General features: G+C 36.0%; 1 protein-coding gene across 2 annotated transcripts in view; it reads right to left on the bottom strand.

Annotated features, from left to right (window-relative positions):
* The window catches only part of KIAA0825 (KIAA0825 ortholog), a 411,447-nt gene that overhangs the window by 336,956 nt on the left and 53,840 nt on the right, over positions 1-20,651 (bottom strand). For both annotated transcript variants that reach the window (XM_029217064.1, XM_029217063.1), the window contains exon 3: positions 10,632-10,763. In XM_029217064.1, the coding sequence (XP_029072897.1) occupies positions 10,632-10,762 (131 nt within the window). In that variant the 5' untranslated portion in view covers position 10,763. The remainder of the gene's footprint in view (positions 1-10,631; positions 10,764-20,651) is intronic.

The following is a 20,651-nucleotide window of genomic DNA, read 5'->3' on the forward strand; positions in this document are numbered from 1 at the left end:
AGTCCTGTCCAAGTCCTGCAATCAAATCCCACTAGGCTCCAAAGTCTGATTCTCTAGGAATTCATCCTCCCGTTGCTGGACCCCCAGGTTGGGAAGCCTGACGTGGGGCTCAGAACCTTCACTCCAGTGGGTGGACTTCTGTGGTATAAGTGTTCTCCAGTCTGTTAGTCACCCACCCAGCAGTTATGGGATTTGATTTTACTGTGATTGCGCCCCTCCTACCGTCTCATTGTGGTTTCTCCTTTGTCTTTGGATGTAGGGTATCTCTTTTGGAGAGTTCCAGTGTCTTCCTGTCGATCATTGTCCAGCAGCTAGTTGTGATTCTGGTGTTGTCACAAGAGGGAGTGAAAGCACGTCCTTCTACTCTGCCATCTTTGTTCCTCTACTCTAATACAGTATTCTAAATCAACTATACTTTAATAATAAATACGTACTTACATACATACATTTGAAAAAAAAAAGAAATGTGCTGGAATGAGCAACATCACCAAATGCAGGGTGGGGTGGAAGTGGGATGAGACTGGGGAGATGCACATAGTGAGTTTCAGCACTAGTGGTAATGTTTTATTCCTTATACTGGATGGTGGGCACATGAACGTTTATCATAGTACTCTTTATGCCTTTTCATATGTCTCAACACTTCTTAGTAAATTTGAACCCCAACGTGCTTTAATTATAATGACTGAATTATCCAAGTTAATGGTGTGTGCAAGTGGATGCATTACCAAGAGGCTGTGTATAAATCAATTTATAAACCATTTTTAAGATGCAACATGCAGTATGCTTTTTAAAAGGATATCTGTGGTAATTTTCTCATTCAACATTCAATCCTAGGTTCTTTGAGTGTGCAAATTACTTACTGAATGAAGGCATATTTGATAAACATTAACTGAATACTGAATATGTAGAAGGCACTGTGATATATACTAAGGGCCTAAACATGAATAAGACATGGTCCCATCCCTAAAGGAATTCTTTCTAGCGAGAGAGATAAGCCTGTAAATGGATAACTACATTACAGTAAGACTTGATAAGAGGTGTGTGTATGATGTGCTAAGTGAGTACAATAGAGTACAACAGGAGGGAGCTGTTCAATGTGCCTCTGGGAGGTGTAGAAAAGGCTTCTCCCTGTAGAAAAGGAGATTATATGCAAGGATATTGATGCTTTAAGAAAACTAATGAAATCATTGTGCTTAGAAGTCCCTGATCCCTGACCCCTGATAATTCACTGCTGATCATCTGATCTCACTGCCATGTCACTTTAAAATGATCAATATATTTATCTGGATGATAAAAAATATGAATTTATTATTTTGGTCACAACTAAATTTATGCATATATGTATGTGTGTATGTATATATGCACTATCTTACTCCAAAAGGACAGAGATGTCCTATAACTAAACAGACAGCACTAATCAACAACAGCACAAGAGATGATTAATATTGGGCTGGTGTAGTTGAGGACAGCAAGAGGAACTGAGAAAAAGAGAATAATTATGACATAAAATCTTGGCACTTAAGCTGACTGTAAAAACTCTTTCAAGATTGAAAACACATAGTCTTTATTATTCCATCACAGAAAAGTTCAAAGAGAAAAAAATGTATGTTCTACTGGTAAAAAATTATTAGAACTTCTTTGATGTAAAGGTTGTAGAGAACATATAGGTTTGCTTTCATAGGTTAGACTTTTTATTCTTATTTTTTTAGATCAAGGTAGAGGTGTCAAAAATGGCAGAGATTAAAGACTATTTCTACAGTGTGGGAAATGTAAACATTAAAATTTTTTTTTTAAGATTTTACACTTTTGGTGCTCTTGTTTATACTTTTCACCAACATAAATTCAGTCTAAGGAAAAGGCTTTTTCAATTCTATCATATGTTTAAAAACACCAAGAAATAGTTGTTAGGTAAATAAGAGTTTTTTTGTTTTTAGATAAGTCTAGCTCATCTAAAGAGATTATTAAAATTCCTTGGAATTAACAGTAATTATTAGGGAAGAGGGCTGATGTATAAAAACCAGTATGTAATTAAAAAGTAAGTCAGCCATGAAATAAAAACTTATTTTCCTGAGACAAAGATATTTCTCGATAATATTTTTTAAAAGGCTGAGAAAAGGGTTTATAAAACAAGTACTTTAATGAAAGTGTAGTAAGAAATTAGATATTTTGCTGAACTATTTTCGATTTCAGAGACGTTTTGGTTATTTCAAAAAGTTTTAACTACACTTTCAGGAAAAAAACATCGTTGTCCCCAAACCCTGTTAACAACACTCTCATTAAGTCTTTCTCAAATGAATCTTCCCCTTTCCATTCCTACTGTGAAAGACAGGGCTCAGGATCTTATCATCTCTCATGTGGACTAAAGAAATAGCTTCCCAAGATTCCCATCTATTGTCAACCTTCCTTTTGTTCGGAGTTATTCTCTGAGAAAGACAGTATGAAAGGAAACCTTAGAGTTAGGACCCTCCACTATTTGTTGCTTTACATCACCAATCCTTACCACAAAAGTTTACAGAGGCTCTAGAATGGTCCAGATTGCTTCAGGAAAGTTCAGACCCTGTGTAGGGCTGTGCCAATCTAAAAAATCTGAAGCGCTCCCCAAAGAGTCAACCAATTGTGAAATACTCCCCAACTTCCAGTCAATGACGGGTAGTCCTGGCAGTACCGTAGTGAGCCTGGCATCATATCCCAAGGCACAGTTTTCATTCTTAAATTTACATCTGACTTCGGACCCCTTTCCCTAGACTATAGTGATGATGGGAGCTCCATGGAAGTGGCACAGGGCTGTGTTAACAACATAAAGAACATTTCCCGGAAATGTTCTATAGGGGTATTAGGACATGGCAGTTTAATACCCATGACAAGCAAGGGTAAGTTAACGTGCTTTCTTTTTTATCTATGGAGGCTTGCCTAGCTTCCGTATTCAGCACAGTTACTAAAGTCAGAATGTGGCTTATCCCAATGAAACCACAAAAGTTGAAATCAGGAGAAATGCAGGGAATCTGTACCAGCGTTTACTCTGTGATGATTTCCTTGATTCTCTTCCTGAGAAAGAGATTTTAAAAAAAAAGAAGAGAGAGGGAGAACATACATAATAATGAAAATCAAAAAAATAATAATAATAATGAAAATCAGAAGAGATCTGGGAACACATCTGATTTACATCTTTATCTCCACTGCCTCGATAAATTCAATCACTAAGCCAGACAACAGAGTTGACTGCAAGTTACAAACTGAGGGTTTTAATAGTACATATGGTCACATTGTGAGGAGGCAGGACATACAGCATAGTTTCATATACTGCCGATAGGAGAGAAGACAGCTGCAGCACTTCTGTGGAACAATTTTATAACAGCTAACTGTACAACTTCTAAGAAACCATCACATAAACTTTCCTAAGGAAGGAAGGACACACATATGCATGTGTGTGCAGTAATAGCAGAAAGACTGCAAATAATGTAAATGCTCATCAAGAGGGAATTGGCTTGTTCTATGGAGAGATTTTAAAAATACATTAAGTTAAAAAAATCTAATTGCAGTATATACACAAATTCCCATTTGTGTAAAAAGGGGAATATATTCTTGGGTACACACATCTATATGTAGAGAACATTTCTGGATAGTTATACAGTAATTCACTAATATAGGGTACTTCTGAAGACCAAGACTAGGAGAGTCAGAAGAGTAAGAAAACTTTTCCTCATCTCTGCCCTTCCATACTCAACTTTTCCTTATATCTGCCTTTCTCTACCGTCTGAAATTTTTCCTGAGTATGTATTACTTTTATAATGTTAAATAGTTAATGGAAAAGAAAACTATCACATTCTACTCATCTAACTTCACACTAGCTGAAGCTAAAGCAAACACAATAGATGTCTAACAAACACATTTATTGATCATCCTCTAGCCTACTTTCTGCCAGGGCTGTTTTAGGTAATGAGAATATAATGAAGAACAGCTGGTCTTTAAAGCACAAATAAAGGAAATAAGAATACCATTTTGCAGGCCCCCAACTCAGCTCCATCCCAAGTTCCATAAAAAGGTATTCTTAGTCATGATTCTAGAATAAAGATTGTGATTAGCAAATGCCGTGGTGTTAGTGACCCTTTTAAGACAAGGTGTTGACTCTGTTAAATCCTTGACAAGACTCTTCCAGGGAAAGCTGTCAGGGTTGGGTTAGATCTCGAGGCATCAATCATCTACAGAAAAGATGAGCCAGCCACAGCAGTCACATCTTATCAGGGCTCAGTCCCCTTTTAGTGTTTCCTCCTCTGTTCTTGACCTCACAGCTGGGCTATCTTTACCTGGCACCTCTGGTTGGTATCTCAGGGGTGGGGGGCTTACTTTCCCCTGGACCATTAACTCTGACCCTCAATGGGGAGTAGTGGCCTGACTATTGCTGGCTCAATCTCCTCATGAGGTCTAGATTCTTAGTACAATATTATTCATACTTTTGTTATTAAAACAGTTTATAAATAGGAAGACACTTACTTCCCTTTCCTTATTTCCCATGAAAAGATAATGACAATAATATTCCTTAGGAATATCCCAAACAATAATTCTTTATTGTCTTATGCCTATTTGGCCAAAAGTAGATAAAGCTAACACACATAAAAATAAAAGTTATACTTTTAAAATCTGTCAAACACTTAAAATGTATGCATTACCTGAAAGAATCTCTTAACAATCATCTAGTGGACTACTGATCCCACATTTTGTGCTACTTATCTCAGCGTCCTAAAGCGTCTAATGAAAGCATCGAGGGCACACAATACAGGACTGTGGAGAAAGAAGTTGGAGCACCATACATTATTTGAATGGAGCTAATGGTGACAGAAAATGATGAGGAGGAAGTGGTCCAATATGCCACCTTGAAACAGAGAGCATGGTTAAATTTATAGAAACCATGTATCCAATATTCTGTCACAATATAAAGTTAATGCCTTCCCTACCACCCGGACACCACCTCTCCTGGATCAAGACAAACAATATGATCCATGGTAGCACTTCTTGTTCTTTCTTTAGATTAAAAAAAAAAAAAAAAAAAAAAAAAGTAGAAATCCTGCCCAGTGCCAGCAAAACTTACATCCTGGAGTACACACAAAGATTGTCTATAATTAAGAAACAGATAGGCAAAAGAAACTCTTAATGATGCAATTATAGCTATCCAACTGACCATTAAGAGGAGAAAAATCATTCATGCCATATTGTAAGCCCAAGAGAACTTCTAGACCTCAATACTGTGTTAAACTAATAATAAGTTCCATTCAGCTCAAAAAAGATTTCAGTGCTACATGTGGTTTTTAGTTACTGAATTGAGTCTGTGGATACAACATTCATAGTATTCCTCTTTGGCAGGTTATTTATCCTCCTGCTACCAATGTTGATATGTGTTAAAATTAAATGATTCACCATCACTGATTTCCACTATCAGACCTAAGAGTCACCTAGCTCTGACTTGAATGGAAATGAGGATGTAAAAGTGAAAATGGGCGGAGAGAATGACAGCCTCTCTTGAAGGGCAGGTAGAAGGTTCAGTGACCTCTGGGCACTCTAGTCCATTCTGGTGAATCACTGCTTTGGGAAGCAAAAGACCCTGTGGCTCATAAAATCTGATGATATTAAGAAGAGGGAAGGAATTCACACTTAGAATTCAGGGTCACTGCTAGAAATACAACTTTAAAAATTCAAGGGTAAGGAAAAATACCATATTTAAAAATGAATTACTAATTTTTTTTCTTTAAAAGTATTAGGAAAAGCCATATCATACAGACGTTCATTACTTATTCAATGTACACCACTGAGAGATAAATAGAACTGTTAGAATACAAAAACGCCAAGGGTAATTCAACTACTGCAATGTAAGTGTGGCATAACTGATTCACCATGACATACAATTTTCTAAAAGCTATTCTGTTAGAAGGCAATAAATGAGTGCAGAAATGATTTACACTCTTCTGAAACATGGTTATTATTCAGTATTTTATTTTTAAAAATATATACACCCTATACTGTTATGTTTATTCTCTAGAGTATAATAAAAACATAATTGAATTTGATGAAAAATAGACTTAATTCTAAATGTAGCATACAGCACATACAGCTCTCCCTTATTTTATCCCCCGTGAAGATCAATGGTCACTTGAGGTGGTTTTGCTCTAGGTTTGTTTTAATATATGGGCAATAAAATATTTTTAATTTAAAAATTATATCCTTATATTCCATGTCATATTTTCTTTTTAATACTAACATCTGAATTTTGACCTAAATAACAATTTATGAATGCAAAGTACAGTATTTTAATCATTGTTTTACTTCTCAATATGATTTCTTATTGACCAGGTAGGACAGGAAATTAACTGTAGATGGTTTAGCAAATAAAAATGAAGCAGTCTATAACAAAAGCATCAGAGCTCAGTGACTTGTTTCTTTGTATGTTTGTTTTATCTTTTTTTTTTTTTTTTTTGGCCGTGCCCTGCGGCATGTGGGATCTTAGTTCCCCGACCAGGGATTGAACCCATCCCTCCTGCAGTGGAAGCACAGAGTCTTAACCACTGGACTGCCAGGGAAGTCCCTCAGTGACTTGTTTTGATGGCGCCTCAAGGCCATTATGAACAAAGACGGTTACTTTTTAGAAAATATTTAAAATTTGTTTTAATATAACCACCTCTCTCTATATATGTATAACTGAATCACTTTGCTGTACATCTGAAACTAACACAACGTTGTAAATCAACTATACTTCAATTAAAAAGAATTTTTTAGTATCAGTGAAAAAAATAACCATCTTTAGAATATAGATAAGTGACTTGTTAATCTATTCAAGCTAACACTCTTTTCATTTATAAGTTCCTTTGGGTTAGAAACTGTTTCATGAAATATATAAATATATAATATATATAAATTAAATAAATACATAATTACTCTGAAGTTTAATATAGTGATTTTATATTTACATATACAATATAAATTATAATATACACTATAGTGTGGTTAAGTCTCATATGTATGCTATTTTTTAAAAAGACACACACACACGTAGACATATAAATTAAGGGCAGATACAAATCAAAAATAAGAGGCTTAATTCTCCCTGTTGAAAATAAGGGAAAAGGTTTCCCTCGTTTCCTATTTCTTAAAGTATTTAACTTAGAAACTTGCAAATGTAAGGACTTTTTGATCTCTTTAAAATGTATCCCTTGGAAGACTAGATAGACATTTTGTCAGCTTTCTCAGCCAGGACTGTCTTTCTCAAGAACCTGGGAATCATCTTTTCAAAATACAAACACCAAAGGAGATAGCCCCCCTATACCCCTGTTCCTGTGAAGAGTAGGAGCCTAACTTCAAAGGGTGCCTTGATCTAATTTGCAACACTGCTTCTTGTCATAAAGATATAAGAAGTTTGCTTCTCCTCAGGATGAAGCCAACTAGCTAACACAGGTGTTCTTTAATCATGGTAAAGTTAGGATGAACCATGTGTGAAAAAATGGGCTGTGAAATCCTCTATTTGAGGGTTAGTTATGAGACAGTAAGGAAGGGGGCAGGGCACAACCACTAAAAGAATGATACAACCATTAAGAAAAACAGGATACCACAAAAACCAGTTAGAACCTACTAGGCCCAAGATGGCAGAAGATTCGAGTTCTGGTAGACCTTGAGCCTCATTATACACTCATTGTAATACATTAGCATACACTAAATGATATACCCACAGGTGCCTTAACAGTTCTGAGGCCAACCATTAAAGGCCAAAAAGTGGGCGGTAGCCCAATTCCTGGAAATATCCACCCCTTCCCCAAAATACCTGTAATAATCTTCCCACTGATTAGCCTATGAAACTATCCAGCCCATAAAAACTAACCACCCCATATTTTGGGGCTGCTCTCGCCTCCTGAGAGGGCCAACACTCTGTCTATGGAGTGTGTATCTCTCTAAATAAACCTGTCTTCACTTTACTATGGCTAACTCTTGAAGTCTTTCCTGCGTGAAGCCAAGGATCCTCACTTGACGGTTTGTCTCAGGGACTTGGGACTCACCCGAGACCTGGGACATGACCATCCTCTCGCGTCCCATTTTCTCCTATAAGTTATTGTCGATCTTGAAAACATGTATGTAATGGGTGTACCTACTAGACTATATAAAGGGCTGTGCGTGGTTCCTTTCTGTCTTTGCAATCTCTTAGCAGATCGCCTGGGATGCTTATTACAGTTTGGTTTAATGCCTATTGAATAACAGAAGTTTTTTCTTTCTCTTTTGCTTCTGTGGAGAGGATTTCTGGGATGGGAGAAGATTTTGTTTTTAATTATAATTCTGCAACAATATGCTACCTTTTGTTTTTTTGTTTGTTTTCTGTTTTTTTAAATTTTTATTGGAGTATAGGTTATCTTTTGAATTTAAGTTATTTATGCCCATTGTTATGATGAAAAATTAACTGTATTCTCATATTAAACATGAGGAAAAAAATTGCAAGAAAATTTCACTTGCTTGGTTCAGTGCCTTTGACAATCCAATATAACTATATTTTAAGTTTTCAAAAAGGAGATACTATATGTCATTCAATAATAGAAATTTTTACTGTGGTGTGCATATTTGTAACCCACACTGATAGGGATAGAGTAGGATAGTTACACAGGTGGTTGTAGAAGTCCCAGTAGGGGATTATAGATAGAGAGGGAAACCTAGGGAACTTTGGGAGATCACTGTAAGTTAACAGTCACTCAAGAAAGCTATCGGAATGTCGTGGAAGAAGCAAGCTTGCTTAACTATAAAGTCATAAATAAAAGCACGAGATACACCCCAGGTCATTAAGTGAAAGAGAAAAACTGAGGCCTGCATTCTGCTGGTAGAGTTCAACAAGATAATGATCCTTAGGACCAAGGACAGGAATTTAAGGGAAAGGTGACATTCCAAAGTAGGAGACCCTCATTATATGGAAACCTGAGATGATTCAACATAGTTTATGATATGTTACCACACTTCTGCTGATTTGAATAAGTGCCCTGACAGTCCTAGTTTGACCTCATGGGGCAAATACTCTCCTGCCCGATAAGAAGGAGGAGGTAGTGATGTAAGCCTGATGAGGAAGAATGAGGAAGAAGGTGGTCTTTTCCCCCTGTCCCACTTTCCTTTGATTATAAAAATGTAGCCCGCTTAATCCTTGGGGCAGAGCTCCCTCACCTGTCCGCTTGCATCTCTCACAAGCTTCCTATATTAATAAATCTACTTGTTGCCTATCACTTTGCCTCTTGCTGAATTCCTTCTGTGCTGAGAGACAAAGAACCTGAGCCTCAGTTAAGTCCAGACACAAGTTGAGTGATTCTAATTAAAACACCGTGGGTTCAAGTCCCAATTTGGGTTTAGGCTGGGTTCAAGTCCCGGCCCGTGGGTTCAATCCCAATCTGAGTTACACGGTTTCAACATGAGACGAATTATTAGATTCTTTGACCAAAAGGATTGAAATAAGTGAACTGACTCTAGGGTCCAAATGCATATAAAGACAGAGTCCTTTCTATCAGAGAATATGTATTAATGGAAATCTGCTTAACTGTCCCTGCTTCCCCCAGTGTTTAGAAACACTAATTTTGGAGTAGGTGATAAAGGCTAACCTTGCTTAGGTGGACTCCCTAGCCTCTTAAGTAAGTGAGGAGACTTAAAATGACAAACATTACATAAAAATAATTTAATGTTCTGCTTTCAGCAATTCAAGCAATCCATGGCCTTATACTACGATTTTATTTTAATACCTTAATTCCAAAATTTTAATTTCTGTGCTTATCCATCAAATGAGAATATTTAATTCTAAACCTATTAGTGAAAATGCAGGCCATCAATACTGGCAAACTAAGAAATCATGAACAGTTTAGGGGAGCAGAATTTGCCACCCTAAAATATGTCTCTTTGGCATATTAAATTATTTTAACCTGGTTGTTTTCTAAGAAACACACATATGGTAAACACTCTGAAAACCAAGCATGAGCTACCCTTTTGTTAGAAACATTCACATTTATAAGGAAAATCTCCATTTGTAAGGGTGTCTCCCTCACTGTACCAGGCAGAGGAGGATCTCTAGAAACTCTTATCAGTGGAGAAGGTACTGACTTAAATCTGCTTTTCTTACCCTTGTTTACTGTGCTTTTCCTGGTAACTTCCCAAGACACTCTACCCACCCTCAACATCCTCTTTTGCCTTTAGCTGAGAATGGTTAAGGTGAGGATTTTGCCCATTTTGGCCAGCTACTCAGTTTTTCTGTTTCTCTCCCATGTATACATGTAATTACACTTTTGTCTGATTTTCTTCTGTTAATCTGCCTCATGTCAATTTAATTCTTAGACAACTCAAAAGAACCTAGAAGGGTAGAGGAAAACTTCCTCCTCCCAACAAGAGTAATTCAACAAACTTTATCTATTTGAAGGCAATGCCTATATTTTTTAGCCTTATTTAAAGTAGTAATCAGATAAGGAAAATCATGTTATATTCTAGAGGGGAGGGCCTAATTAATTTTTTTTCAGGAAAGTTAATGATAATTAAAACCTAAAATTTTCTTAAGAGCAGGAAACACTAAAATTAGACAAGATAAAAGTTCGTGTAAATGAAACATGAAACCAACTTGTTTTAAAATTAGCAATATTTACCTTATGGCATTTTGTTCTATCTTTTCGTCAATGTCATTGAAGATCTGCTTAAACTCCAAGTCTCCAGGAAATGAATTTAACAAACAATGTAGGTCAAAAGAATTATGGGAATATTCATCTCCCCAATCCATCCTGAGGAATAAGAATAAAAAATGTCAGTTTCCCCAAAATGAAAGGAAAAAAACCCACCTTAAGTTGTGATATTAACTCCAAAATAATAATGCCCATTTAGAGGCAAAATACAGCAGTAGAAGAAGTAGGGTATTATTAATCTAGGTAGATTGTTTTATTATTTAAATTTCATGAGGTGTGACCTAATTTTCACACTTCTCTGTGGTTTGAAAGCTGAAAAAAAGTCAGAGTACCTAAGCATCCTGCTGCTTCTCACTGTAACCAAGAGCTGCAAAGGAAATCGCGAAGCCTCAGGGACCTGTGTGAACAAGGGTGGTTGCTCCAAGAATTCAGCAACTTCCCTCCACTCTTGTCAACATATTGACCTAGTCATTGGAAACTCAGAATTTTTTAGTCTCATCCCCTAGTCCTGTTTTATATGTGAAGAAGGTAAAATTTCCCTTGTGTTCTTCTACCACCCTTGTCAACCTAAGTACTGATATTGGACTAAAACTTAAATACAATACTCCTTCTAGAGATAAGCATATTCCCACTACCAAAACTTCAATCATTCATTCCATATGTATTCACTGAATGCTTGATATATAACAGGCACTGCTGAAGAAGCTGGGGATATAGCTGCAACAAGTCAAAGTCCCTGCCCTCATGGTGTTTTTGATCTAGTGGGGAAGGTAGATTTTAAAAACACATAACCAGATATATTTTATAAAAGATTACATGATGAGAAGTGCTATGAGAACAAATAGAGCAGGGCAATGAGATAGACTAAAAATGATAGAGTTGGGGCAAAGTGTAAACTTTTTTTACTTAGAGGTACGTTATTTTTTGACATAAAATATTAATCTGATGACTGATGGTATAAATGAATGAGAAATTTAAACATTAAATTATAACACATATACATAGACTAAATACTAACAAGAAAAAGGCTTGGAAAAATGTGGTTTTAGTTTGGATACACCCAAAATATTTGAAATATTATCTAAAAAGTTTTGCAGAAGCTACAACACTAATAGACACGCTCATCCTTAATTATTTAATTATTAATAAATGTAGGTAATTTATTATCATATAATAAAACAGCTAAAGATTTCTCATAGTTTCTATCTGGCACTTCAAAGAAGTTGTTTTGGAATACAGCTTTTATGCTTCCTAAGAGATATTACTTTAAGAGGAAAACATTCCACTAAAACATTTTAATATAGAAGTCCATGGTATCACCAGACTTGTCATTTGAAACTCAATTAGTTCCAATATACCATTTTTAAATATCAAAATCCTCATACAGGGGCTTCCCTGGTGGCACAGTGGTTGAGAATCTGCCTGCCAATGCAGGGGACACAGGTTCGAGCCCTGATCTGGGAAGATCCCACATGCCATGGAGCAACTAGGCCCGTGAGCCACAACTACTGAGCCTGCGTGTCTGGAGCTTGTGCTCCACAACAAGAGAGGCTGTGACAGTGAGAGGCCCACGCACCGCGATGAAGAGTGGCCCCTACTTGCCGCAACTAGAGAAAGCCCTCGCACAGAAACGAAGACCCAACACAGCCAAAAATAAATAAATAAATAAATAAATAAATCCTCATACATTTGGAGTCTCCTTTTAAAAATATTTTGCAATAAAAGGTTTAATTTTTCATTTGAAAAGAAATATTTACCTATAATATACCATAATTAATATTAACTTGAAATCAGGCAAAAAAATTAAATTGCCAAAACTATAAGCTAAGTGGTAGAAAATGCTATGCCCATCAGAAGTTATACTTCTTTAGGTCACCAAAACCTCAATATTTCCATATACCAATGAGTTTGATATCTTCCTATCTTTCCAGTAGCTCACCTACTTACAGCTATTATCAGAACAGTCATTTCTGAACCCAATGGCCAATATTCCTAATAATGAATTCAGTTTATGTATTTACATATTTTTGAATCTTTTTGGGTAGTTCAACTTTTCAGGTGATGACATATTCAAAAACTGTTGCAAGAAAATAAAATTTCACTTTTATAATGGAAAGATTTGAATGGCTGAGGGTTCTCGTACAGAACTCAAACTTAGTAAATATTTTGTTTATAGCCAGCTTCTCTGTAATAAAACAAATTATATTATCAATATTCTGTTCAGAGTTGCCCCAATTTATCGATATTGTAACGCCTCATTACTTCAGACTCCACATATTCAAACTAAAGAAAATATGTGCAGAAGTCAGCTTAAATATAATAGCAAACTAGTAATATGATTTGTCGTATATCTACTATGTGTAAGGTAATTTATATACATCACCTTCCTTAATCTTCATAATAACTCTACAAAACAGTTATTATCCTCATGTATAGGGGAGGGAACTTGGGCCCAAAGAAATGAACTAACATGTCCATGTTACATAGCTACCCAGTGTTAGGGGGTAGGGTATGAACCCAGACCTGTTTGGTTTTAAAACTTGAGGTTGCTGGACTCTTGATAAATGAATCAGTTACTGCATATAAAACATTTCAGAATGTAGAAATGATATTAAACAAAATGTTAAAATGGTTATCTTTGGACAGACTGGATAGACTATGGTTGATTTTTATTTTCTTCTTCATATTTAGCACTTTCCTATGTTTTGCAATAAGTACTTATTTTATATATAATTAGGAAAAGTAGTTAAAAAAGAAATTAGCTTTGCTCTCAGGACGTGTATGATCTCTTATTTTATTGGGTTGGCCAAAAAGTTCGTTCGGGTTTTTGGTAAGCTGCTATGGAAAAACCCAAACGAACTTTTTGGCCAACCTAATACACTTTCTATATGTCTTCATTTGAAATATCTTCCAACCTTAAAACTTCTGTCTTGCCAATTTGTATTTATAATTTCTTTCAAAGTCTGATTCAAACCTTACATAATTCCTAAATATCTCTCCACTGACCATTTCACCAAACTTTCTGTATTGTTTTGTGGTATTTGTGCTTACAAATGCTGTTAAAAGGAAATCTGTTGTTTTGTATCATTTCAATATTGAATGTGTGTGTTATGTCCTTCATTGAAATCAGCTCTGGGGTAAAACAATAATGGACAGAAACAGGTCAAACATTCAGATAGGGCTGGTGACCATGATTTTGAAGGATTCCCAGTCTACATGGTTGCATAATTTTCTCTATTTAACCTCAGTAGAGAAGTTAATCAGTACATACAGACTGTCATTATAAAGGAATGCCATTTGATAACAATGATGGGGTACCAGAATGATGATGGTTCAGAGTTTTCATATGACTGGCATAGATCTGTGATGCTTCCATATGTATGATAAGATTTCAAGGTGGTGAAGGACAAGAGAAACAAGAGTCACCTTTACAGTGGTAGTAAAGTTTAAGATGCTGTGTGATAGGATAATAGAAAACTTGATGGGCAAACTATAATAAGATGAGAAAATTAACCTGAGTGAATAGGGATGCACAGGACCAACATGAGAAATAAAGGAGGGAGAGTACAGACTGTAGTAAGTGATGCTAAAGTTTGGATTTAGAAGTTTTCCCATTAGGATGGCAGTGATCCCTGCAGGACTGTGGTGAGAAAGAAGCACGCACTGAATGAGTATAAGCACAGACACCAAACTTCCCATTTCCTTACATGTATTTTGTGGGCCCACAGTGTGTCTGACACTGTGCTGGGCATCATGAAGGAGCAGAGAGACTGAATGATTGAACAGTTTCTCCTCTCAAGGAACAGTAATAAGCACAGGACCATAAGAAAGGGAGCGAATAGAAAGATCACTGCTATATTCTAAGTGAAACATAATTATGACCTCAACAACAGAAAAGTAAATTATTGAGGGACCAATGTAATCTGGGAAATACTTCAGTGGTATTTCAAAAAGATAGAATTACCTTTAAAAAATCTAAGGGGAAAAAGGAAGAGGCTATGAAGCTATGGATCAAGATATAGCTTTATATTCTGTTTATGTCCCTATAAATCGTCATCAGGGACACAATAATAATTTGACATAATGAATGAAGTCTCTTATCCTAATCCACGATCAATCAAAGATGGGAACTATAACTTTTTAAAGTACAATAACTTTGTTTTTGAAATTTCCATTCCCCAACCCTGTTTTTAAATGTTCATTCTCCTGTAATGTTTCTGATCACTTTTTGTATAAGATTAAAAAAAGTGTTTAATATTTCAAACAAGTATTAGCAGCCAATCTAATATTAATTATTGCCTTTTAAAGACAAGTTATGTTTGAAGAATTATATCTAAGCCAAACATCTGTAGATCAAATTTCAGGCACAGGCAAATTATAACAGTTGAGTTATAAATTCCTAAGAGCAATGACTATAATAAAATATGAAAATATTATAAGCACTGCCAGAAAACATTACAGTAAAGCAATAAAACTAATCATACCTTACGTGATCAAAAGAAAGCACACAAAAGTAATTTTGGACTCTCACTTGTCCCTTAACATATTTTAAAATGATACCTTTCTATCCTAAGGTCTCTTCTTCTTTATTTAAACACATACAATGGTTAGAGTTCTTATCTTATCACTAGTCCCGAGTGCCATTCTTCTTAAGACCAACATGATTAAAAAGGATTGAAAGATAGAAAAACCAACCCTTGGGAGGAAATCCACACAGGAATTTAGTTAGTAAAGGAAACATTTGGATCAAGTGATTTCTCCAGTGAGGAGGGTCTAATGCCTTTCCTATCTATGGCTGGACTGTGGAATTAATGTGTCCACCAGCTCTAGCTCACCTGAAGTCCTACCATCCAATATCACTGTCTAGCCTAAAATAAACAGTTAATTAGCACAGTAAGTGGGGTATTCTGATTAATTAAAGATAATTATACATTCCACATATAACTGAACAAGTTTCAAAATGTTGTTCTATAATAAAATACATTTAACTCTAAACATCATTGAACCAAGAATCAAAAGATCTGAGTCCTGATCCTGGTCTGCCAATGCCTCTGTGACTTTGGGTGAGTCACTCAATCTGTCAAGAGGGATGGAGCTTATGTTCCTCATTTATAAAATGAGGTGAATGGATTTATTAGGCTCTGAGGTTTCTTCTAGCTATAAATTTGTTGTATTCTATAAAAATGGTAGGAGAAGAACATATTTATGAACCCCCCAAATTAACTTTTCCATGGACTATTTCGTTTGTCAATACCATCATTGTTCCTGTATCCTGGACTCTCAGAGCTATTTTTGTGTTTTTTTGGTTTTTTTTTTTTTTGCGGTACGCGGGCCTCTCACTGTTGTGGCCTCTCCCGTTGCGAGCACAGGCTCCGGACGCGCAGGCTCAGCGGCCATGGCTCACGGGCCCAGCCACTCCGCGGCATGTGGGATCTTCCAGGACCGGGGCACGAACCCGTGTCCCCTGCATCCGCAGGTGGACTCTCAACCACTGCGCCACCAGGGAAAGCCCTCAGAGCTATTTTTAATTCTTCCCTTTTCCCTTCTCCAGGACTGCCACATGAAAAGCTAAAGTAGAATATGTAGCTTAGCAAGAAATATTATGTGAAAAGAGGAAACGTGAGGCAGGAAAACATTCTCTTATGGTAATAGGTAGATGCTCTGTACTGATGCTCCATTCTCCAACCTGCATCTCCCTAAAATATTCTAAAAAGCAATCAGCCCATGTTCCTGGGTTCCTTTGAATTGACACACTCTTTACTCAACAAAAGATGTCTGAGATGAACTGAGTTTGGGCATTATGCCTCCACAAGGAAAAAGATGACATTACAGCCATCATGTATCCTTGAGCTATTATTCTTGGTATCTTTTATATTATTTGTATTATTCTTTGTATTTCTTGTTTGGTTTGAGTTGCTGATTAAAAAAAAAAAAAGCAAACTGAAATCTGGGCCAGGTCGCCATTCTGAAATCTGGACCAGTCTTTTCTTCTGGCCTGGTTCATTTTAATTTTTCCATCCATATTTAGTCAACAAAGTAGTCTTCTTATATCATTCACAAAGTCCTGCCAACTTTATATAATTCAAAATTTAACTTTTACTAAATCTTGACAATTTTATGTAGTTATAAAGTTGTACAAGAGAATTATTATTTTACCTCTCATATATGTTGGCTTGTTTACTGCCATATATATTTAACAGCTTTCCCTAGAACCATTATAAATTTCATTCATTATGAAGCCTATATAATTTCCAAAAAAAGATTTTTTTAAGGCTAGATCTTCCCCTGTGATATCTCAGAGTTGCCAAAAATTTATTTTCATCAGTTACTGAGAGTTGAAATTTTAATGTTCTAGCGTCCCCTAAGACTGAGAAACAACTCAAATGGATCTCCATTTGTTGACAGTCATTTCAAATACCTAATACATTAAAGTCTTATATTAGGAAATAATGAACTTGTTTTATTCAATTTATACTGCTATGCTTTCTACTAATTATTGTGGAAGTTCTGATTATTATAATTATATGAGCTATAATATTGATATACATCCAGTAAGTACTCATATTAACATACTACAACTATTAAAATCCCCTTTGATAAAATATAGAACACTTCACTGTAACTCCTCTATTAGTAATTTAGATATGTGTATGTATGAAGTAGAAACTGACAGGATCAGTTGGAATACACTATTGCAGCTTGACAAGCAAACAGAATTAATTGTCATATGCTTTACTCACCAAATTGACATTGCTTTCTTTATTTTTCAGTGTACCTTTCTTTCCAGAAAATATTTTCATTTTAATAACTCTATAATCTTCAATATGCAATCTTCGTCATCTCTTGCTTTAATACAACAGTGAAACCAAGATAATTAAAAATGAATTTAATTTCAGCATTCTTTTATAACTTGGTGCTTGTATATTTCACATGATTTAAAAGTCGTAAAACACAGATGTAAAGGACAAATGTATGGACACCAAGCGGGGAAAGCTGGGGGGTGGCGGATGGTGGTGGGATGAATTGGGAGATTGGGATTGACATATATACACTAATATGTATAAAATAGATAACTAATAAGAACCTGCTGTATAAATAAATAAATAAAATTCAAAAAAATCAGTTTAAGACTAAAAAAATAAATATAAAAAAGTCATAAAATTATTATATATTTTGAGATTAGAGCTAAATAATGTTGCAAATCATGGGGTTGTGATTTACTAATGAATTTTCAAGTACAGTAAAACCTTAGTAATTTGGAAAACAGTACATCTGCATTAGAAAGTTTAAGTTATAGAGCACTTTTTAAAAGGCAGTTGTATTACGTAGCAAGTGGGAATAATAAATAGCTTATGAGATGTCAATTATATTTTTAAGGAACTCTTTTAATAATTAGGCAAGAATGCTTTGAACTTATTATGTACTTTGTATCGAAATGGGTGCTTCTAAAGGAGTTACAGTTCTTAAAGTATGTTCCAAGAGTTGAAGAATTTCTCCTAAAATGTTAATATTATTGATTAGCTAGTCAAATTAATGTGATACTATTCTCCTAAATTTTAGTAATATTATTTATTAACATCAATTTGATGAATAAATCTATCCATTGAAATACCCTTTTATGACTTTCAGGGCTTTGCTCCATCAGTTATCAACTAGTCCTACAACATCAACATCCCTTTCAGTTGACTATAAACATGTTCAAGTTTCTTGCTTTTTAGAAACCAACAAAACCCTCCCTAGGATCCCCTTCTTTTCATAGCCTGGCATCTCAAAATAGCAGTCCATATTTCTTAATCTCATGTTCTCATCTTTCACTTCTCAACCCAGAACAATCTGGTTTCAGCCTCCATCTTTTTACTGAAACTGACAAAATACTTTTCACTTCCCATCATACTCAATCTCTGCACTATTTGGTACTGACAGCTACTCATTCCTTGAAGTTGTCTTCTCTCTTGTCAATTTTCCTAAGTATTATACTTTCCTGGTTCTCTTCTAGTTTCTCACATCATTTATTCAGAGGCTCCTGGTAGGAGGCCCCACTCTGGGTAGCTGGCCAGCTCACATTTCTTTTTTTATCTGATATACAGTATCAGATGTACAATGGTGGTGCACTTTCTATGCTAAAGGACCCAGCTTTCCTGGTCATAACTAATTGATTCAGGGTTAGAAATCTGAGCCAAGCTGAACCATCAGATGCATACTAAATAAATTTTGAAATCTGAATGAAGGCAGGGACAGGGAATCACTGGTAGTAAACCAATCACCATACTTCCAGCCTCCCAAGAAAAGATGCATGGATTTTTTTGGCTGAGACCCCTGTAATTGCCCAGTTCCTGTCCTCCTCTGACTGACTGATTGCTCATACAGCTTCCTTTTGGTTCTGTGAGATACATATAATAAATCCTTTCCCTGCTCAACCGCCCAACAGCCACTTTGTTTGCTGGTTGTTTAAATTGACCAGAGTAGTTTTTATTAAACTAATAAACATCTTGATTGGCTCCTCTCTCATCTCTGCCATTGAACACTGATATTCACCAGAGTTCTTTCTAAACCTGCTTCTCATTTTAAATACTTTCCTTGAGCATTTTTCATTCAAAGCAACTGCTTCCTTTTATGTAATTTTACTGTAGTCGATTTATTTTACTTAAAAATTTTTGTTTTATTTTTATTCATTGGATTTTCTCCTCAGACCTCAAAAATCTTTTCATATTAGTTTCATTTTTCAGTCTTCCCAAATCTCCTTATTTCCCTTGCCTGAGTTGGGAAGCAGACTATGGAAATTTCTCTTTTGCTTCTCTTCCTACCCATCTCATGCTGGAGTTACTGGTCCTCTTCCTATTCTGCATGCTTTTCACAACCTCTTTCATCTATTATCTTGATGCTGAAAATTCAAGGTCTATGTGTCTAATTCTCTAAAACCCTACACATACATCCAAGCACTTACTAGACAATTCCACTTTGCTGATCCAAAGGTCCCTTCAACTCAACATGTTCAACATTTAATTCAAAATCTTTTTCTTGGACTTTCCTGGTGGCGCAGTGGTTAAGAATCCGCCTGTCAATGCAGGGCACACGGGTTCGAGCCCTGGTCCGCGAAGATCCCATATGCCACGGAGCAACTAAGCCCGTGCGCCACAACTACTGAGCCTGCGCTCTAGAGCCCGTGAGCCACAGCTATTGAAGCCCGCGCGCCTAGAGCCCATGCTCCGCAACGAGAAGCCACCGCAATCAGAAGCCGGTGCACCGCAACGAAGAGTAGCCCCCGCTCGCCGCAACTAGAGAAAGCCCACTTACAGCAACGAAGAGCCAACGCCGCCCAAAATAAAAATAAATAAATAAATAATCTTAAGAAAAAAAAAATCTTTTTCTTAAAATAACTTTTCTTCCTATGTCATAGGGTCACCACCTACCTAATCTCCCTCTCCCATGCCTAGTATTTTAAATCAGGAGTCAGCAAACTACGGTGCAGTCTGTTTTTTCTATGGCCTACAAGCTAAGGATAGTTTTTACATGTCTAACATGTTGTAAAAATTAAAAAAACAAACAAAAAAGAATATACTACAGTGGCCATATGCTGTCCACAAATCCTAAAGTATTTACTATCTGGCCTTTAATAGAAAAAGTTTGCTGACCCTTGTTTTAAATGGTCATCAAATTCTTTGACCCTTTCTCTTCCTAATATCTTAAATGGTCACCACTGCTCTCAAATTTGACTTCTCCTTCTTTCTGCACCAGCGCCCCAAATCTGGAACACTATCTGTCTCCAAGATACATAAATACATATTTGTGGTATAATAAATACATATTTGGTTTTTGCCACTCCTACCCCCTTCCTTACCTCATCCTATGTGTCTCTTCCATTTGGCTGTTCCTGAGTTGTATCCTTTTTAATAAAACTGTAATCAGAAGTATGGCACTTTCCTGAGTTCTGTGAGTCATTCAAATGAATTACTGAACCTGTGGGAGCTGCTGAATTTGTAGTCAGCC

Source organism: Monodon monoceros, unplaced genomic scaffold (assembly GCF_005190385.1).
Source record: "Monodon monoceros isolate NGI ecotype Baffin Bay Population unplaced genomic scaffold, NGI_Narwhal_1 Super_Scaffold_12, whole genome shotgun sequence".
Taxonomy (NCBI): Eukaryota; Metazoa; Chordata; class Mammalia; order Artiodactyla; family Monodontidae; genus Monodon; species Monodon monoceros.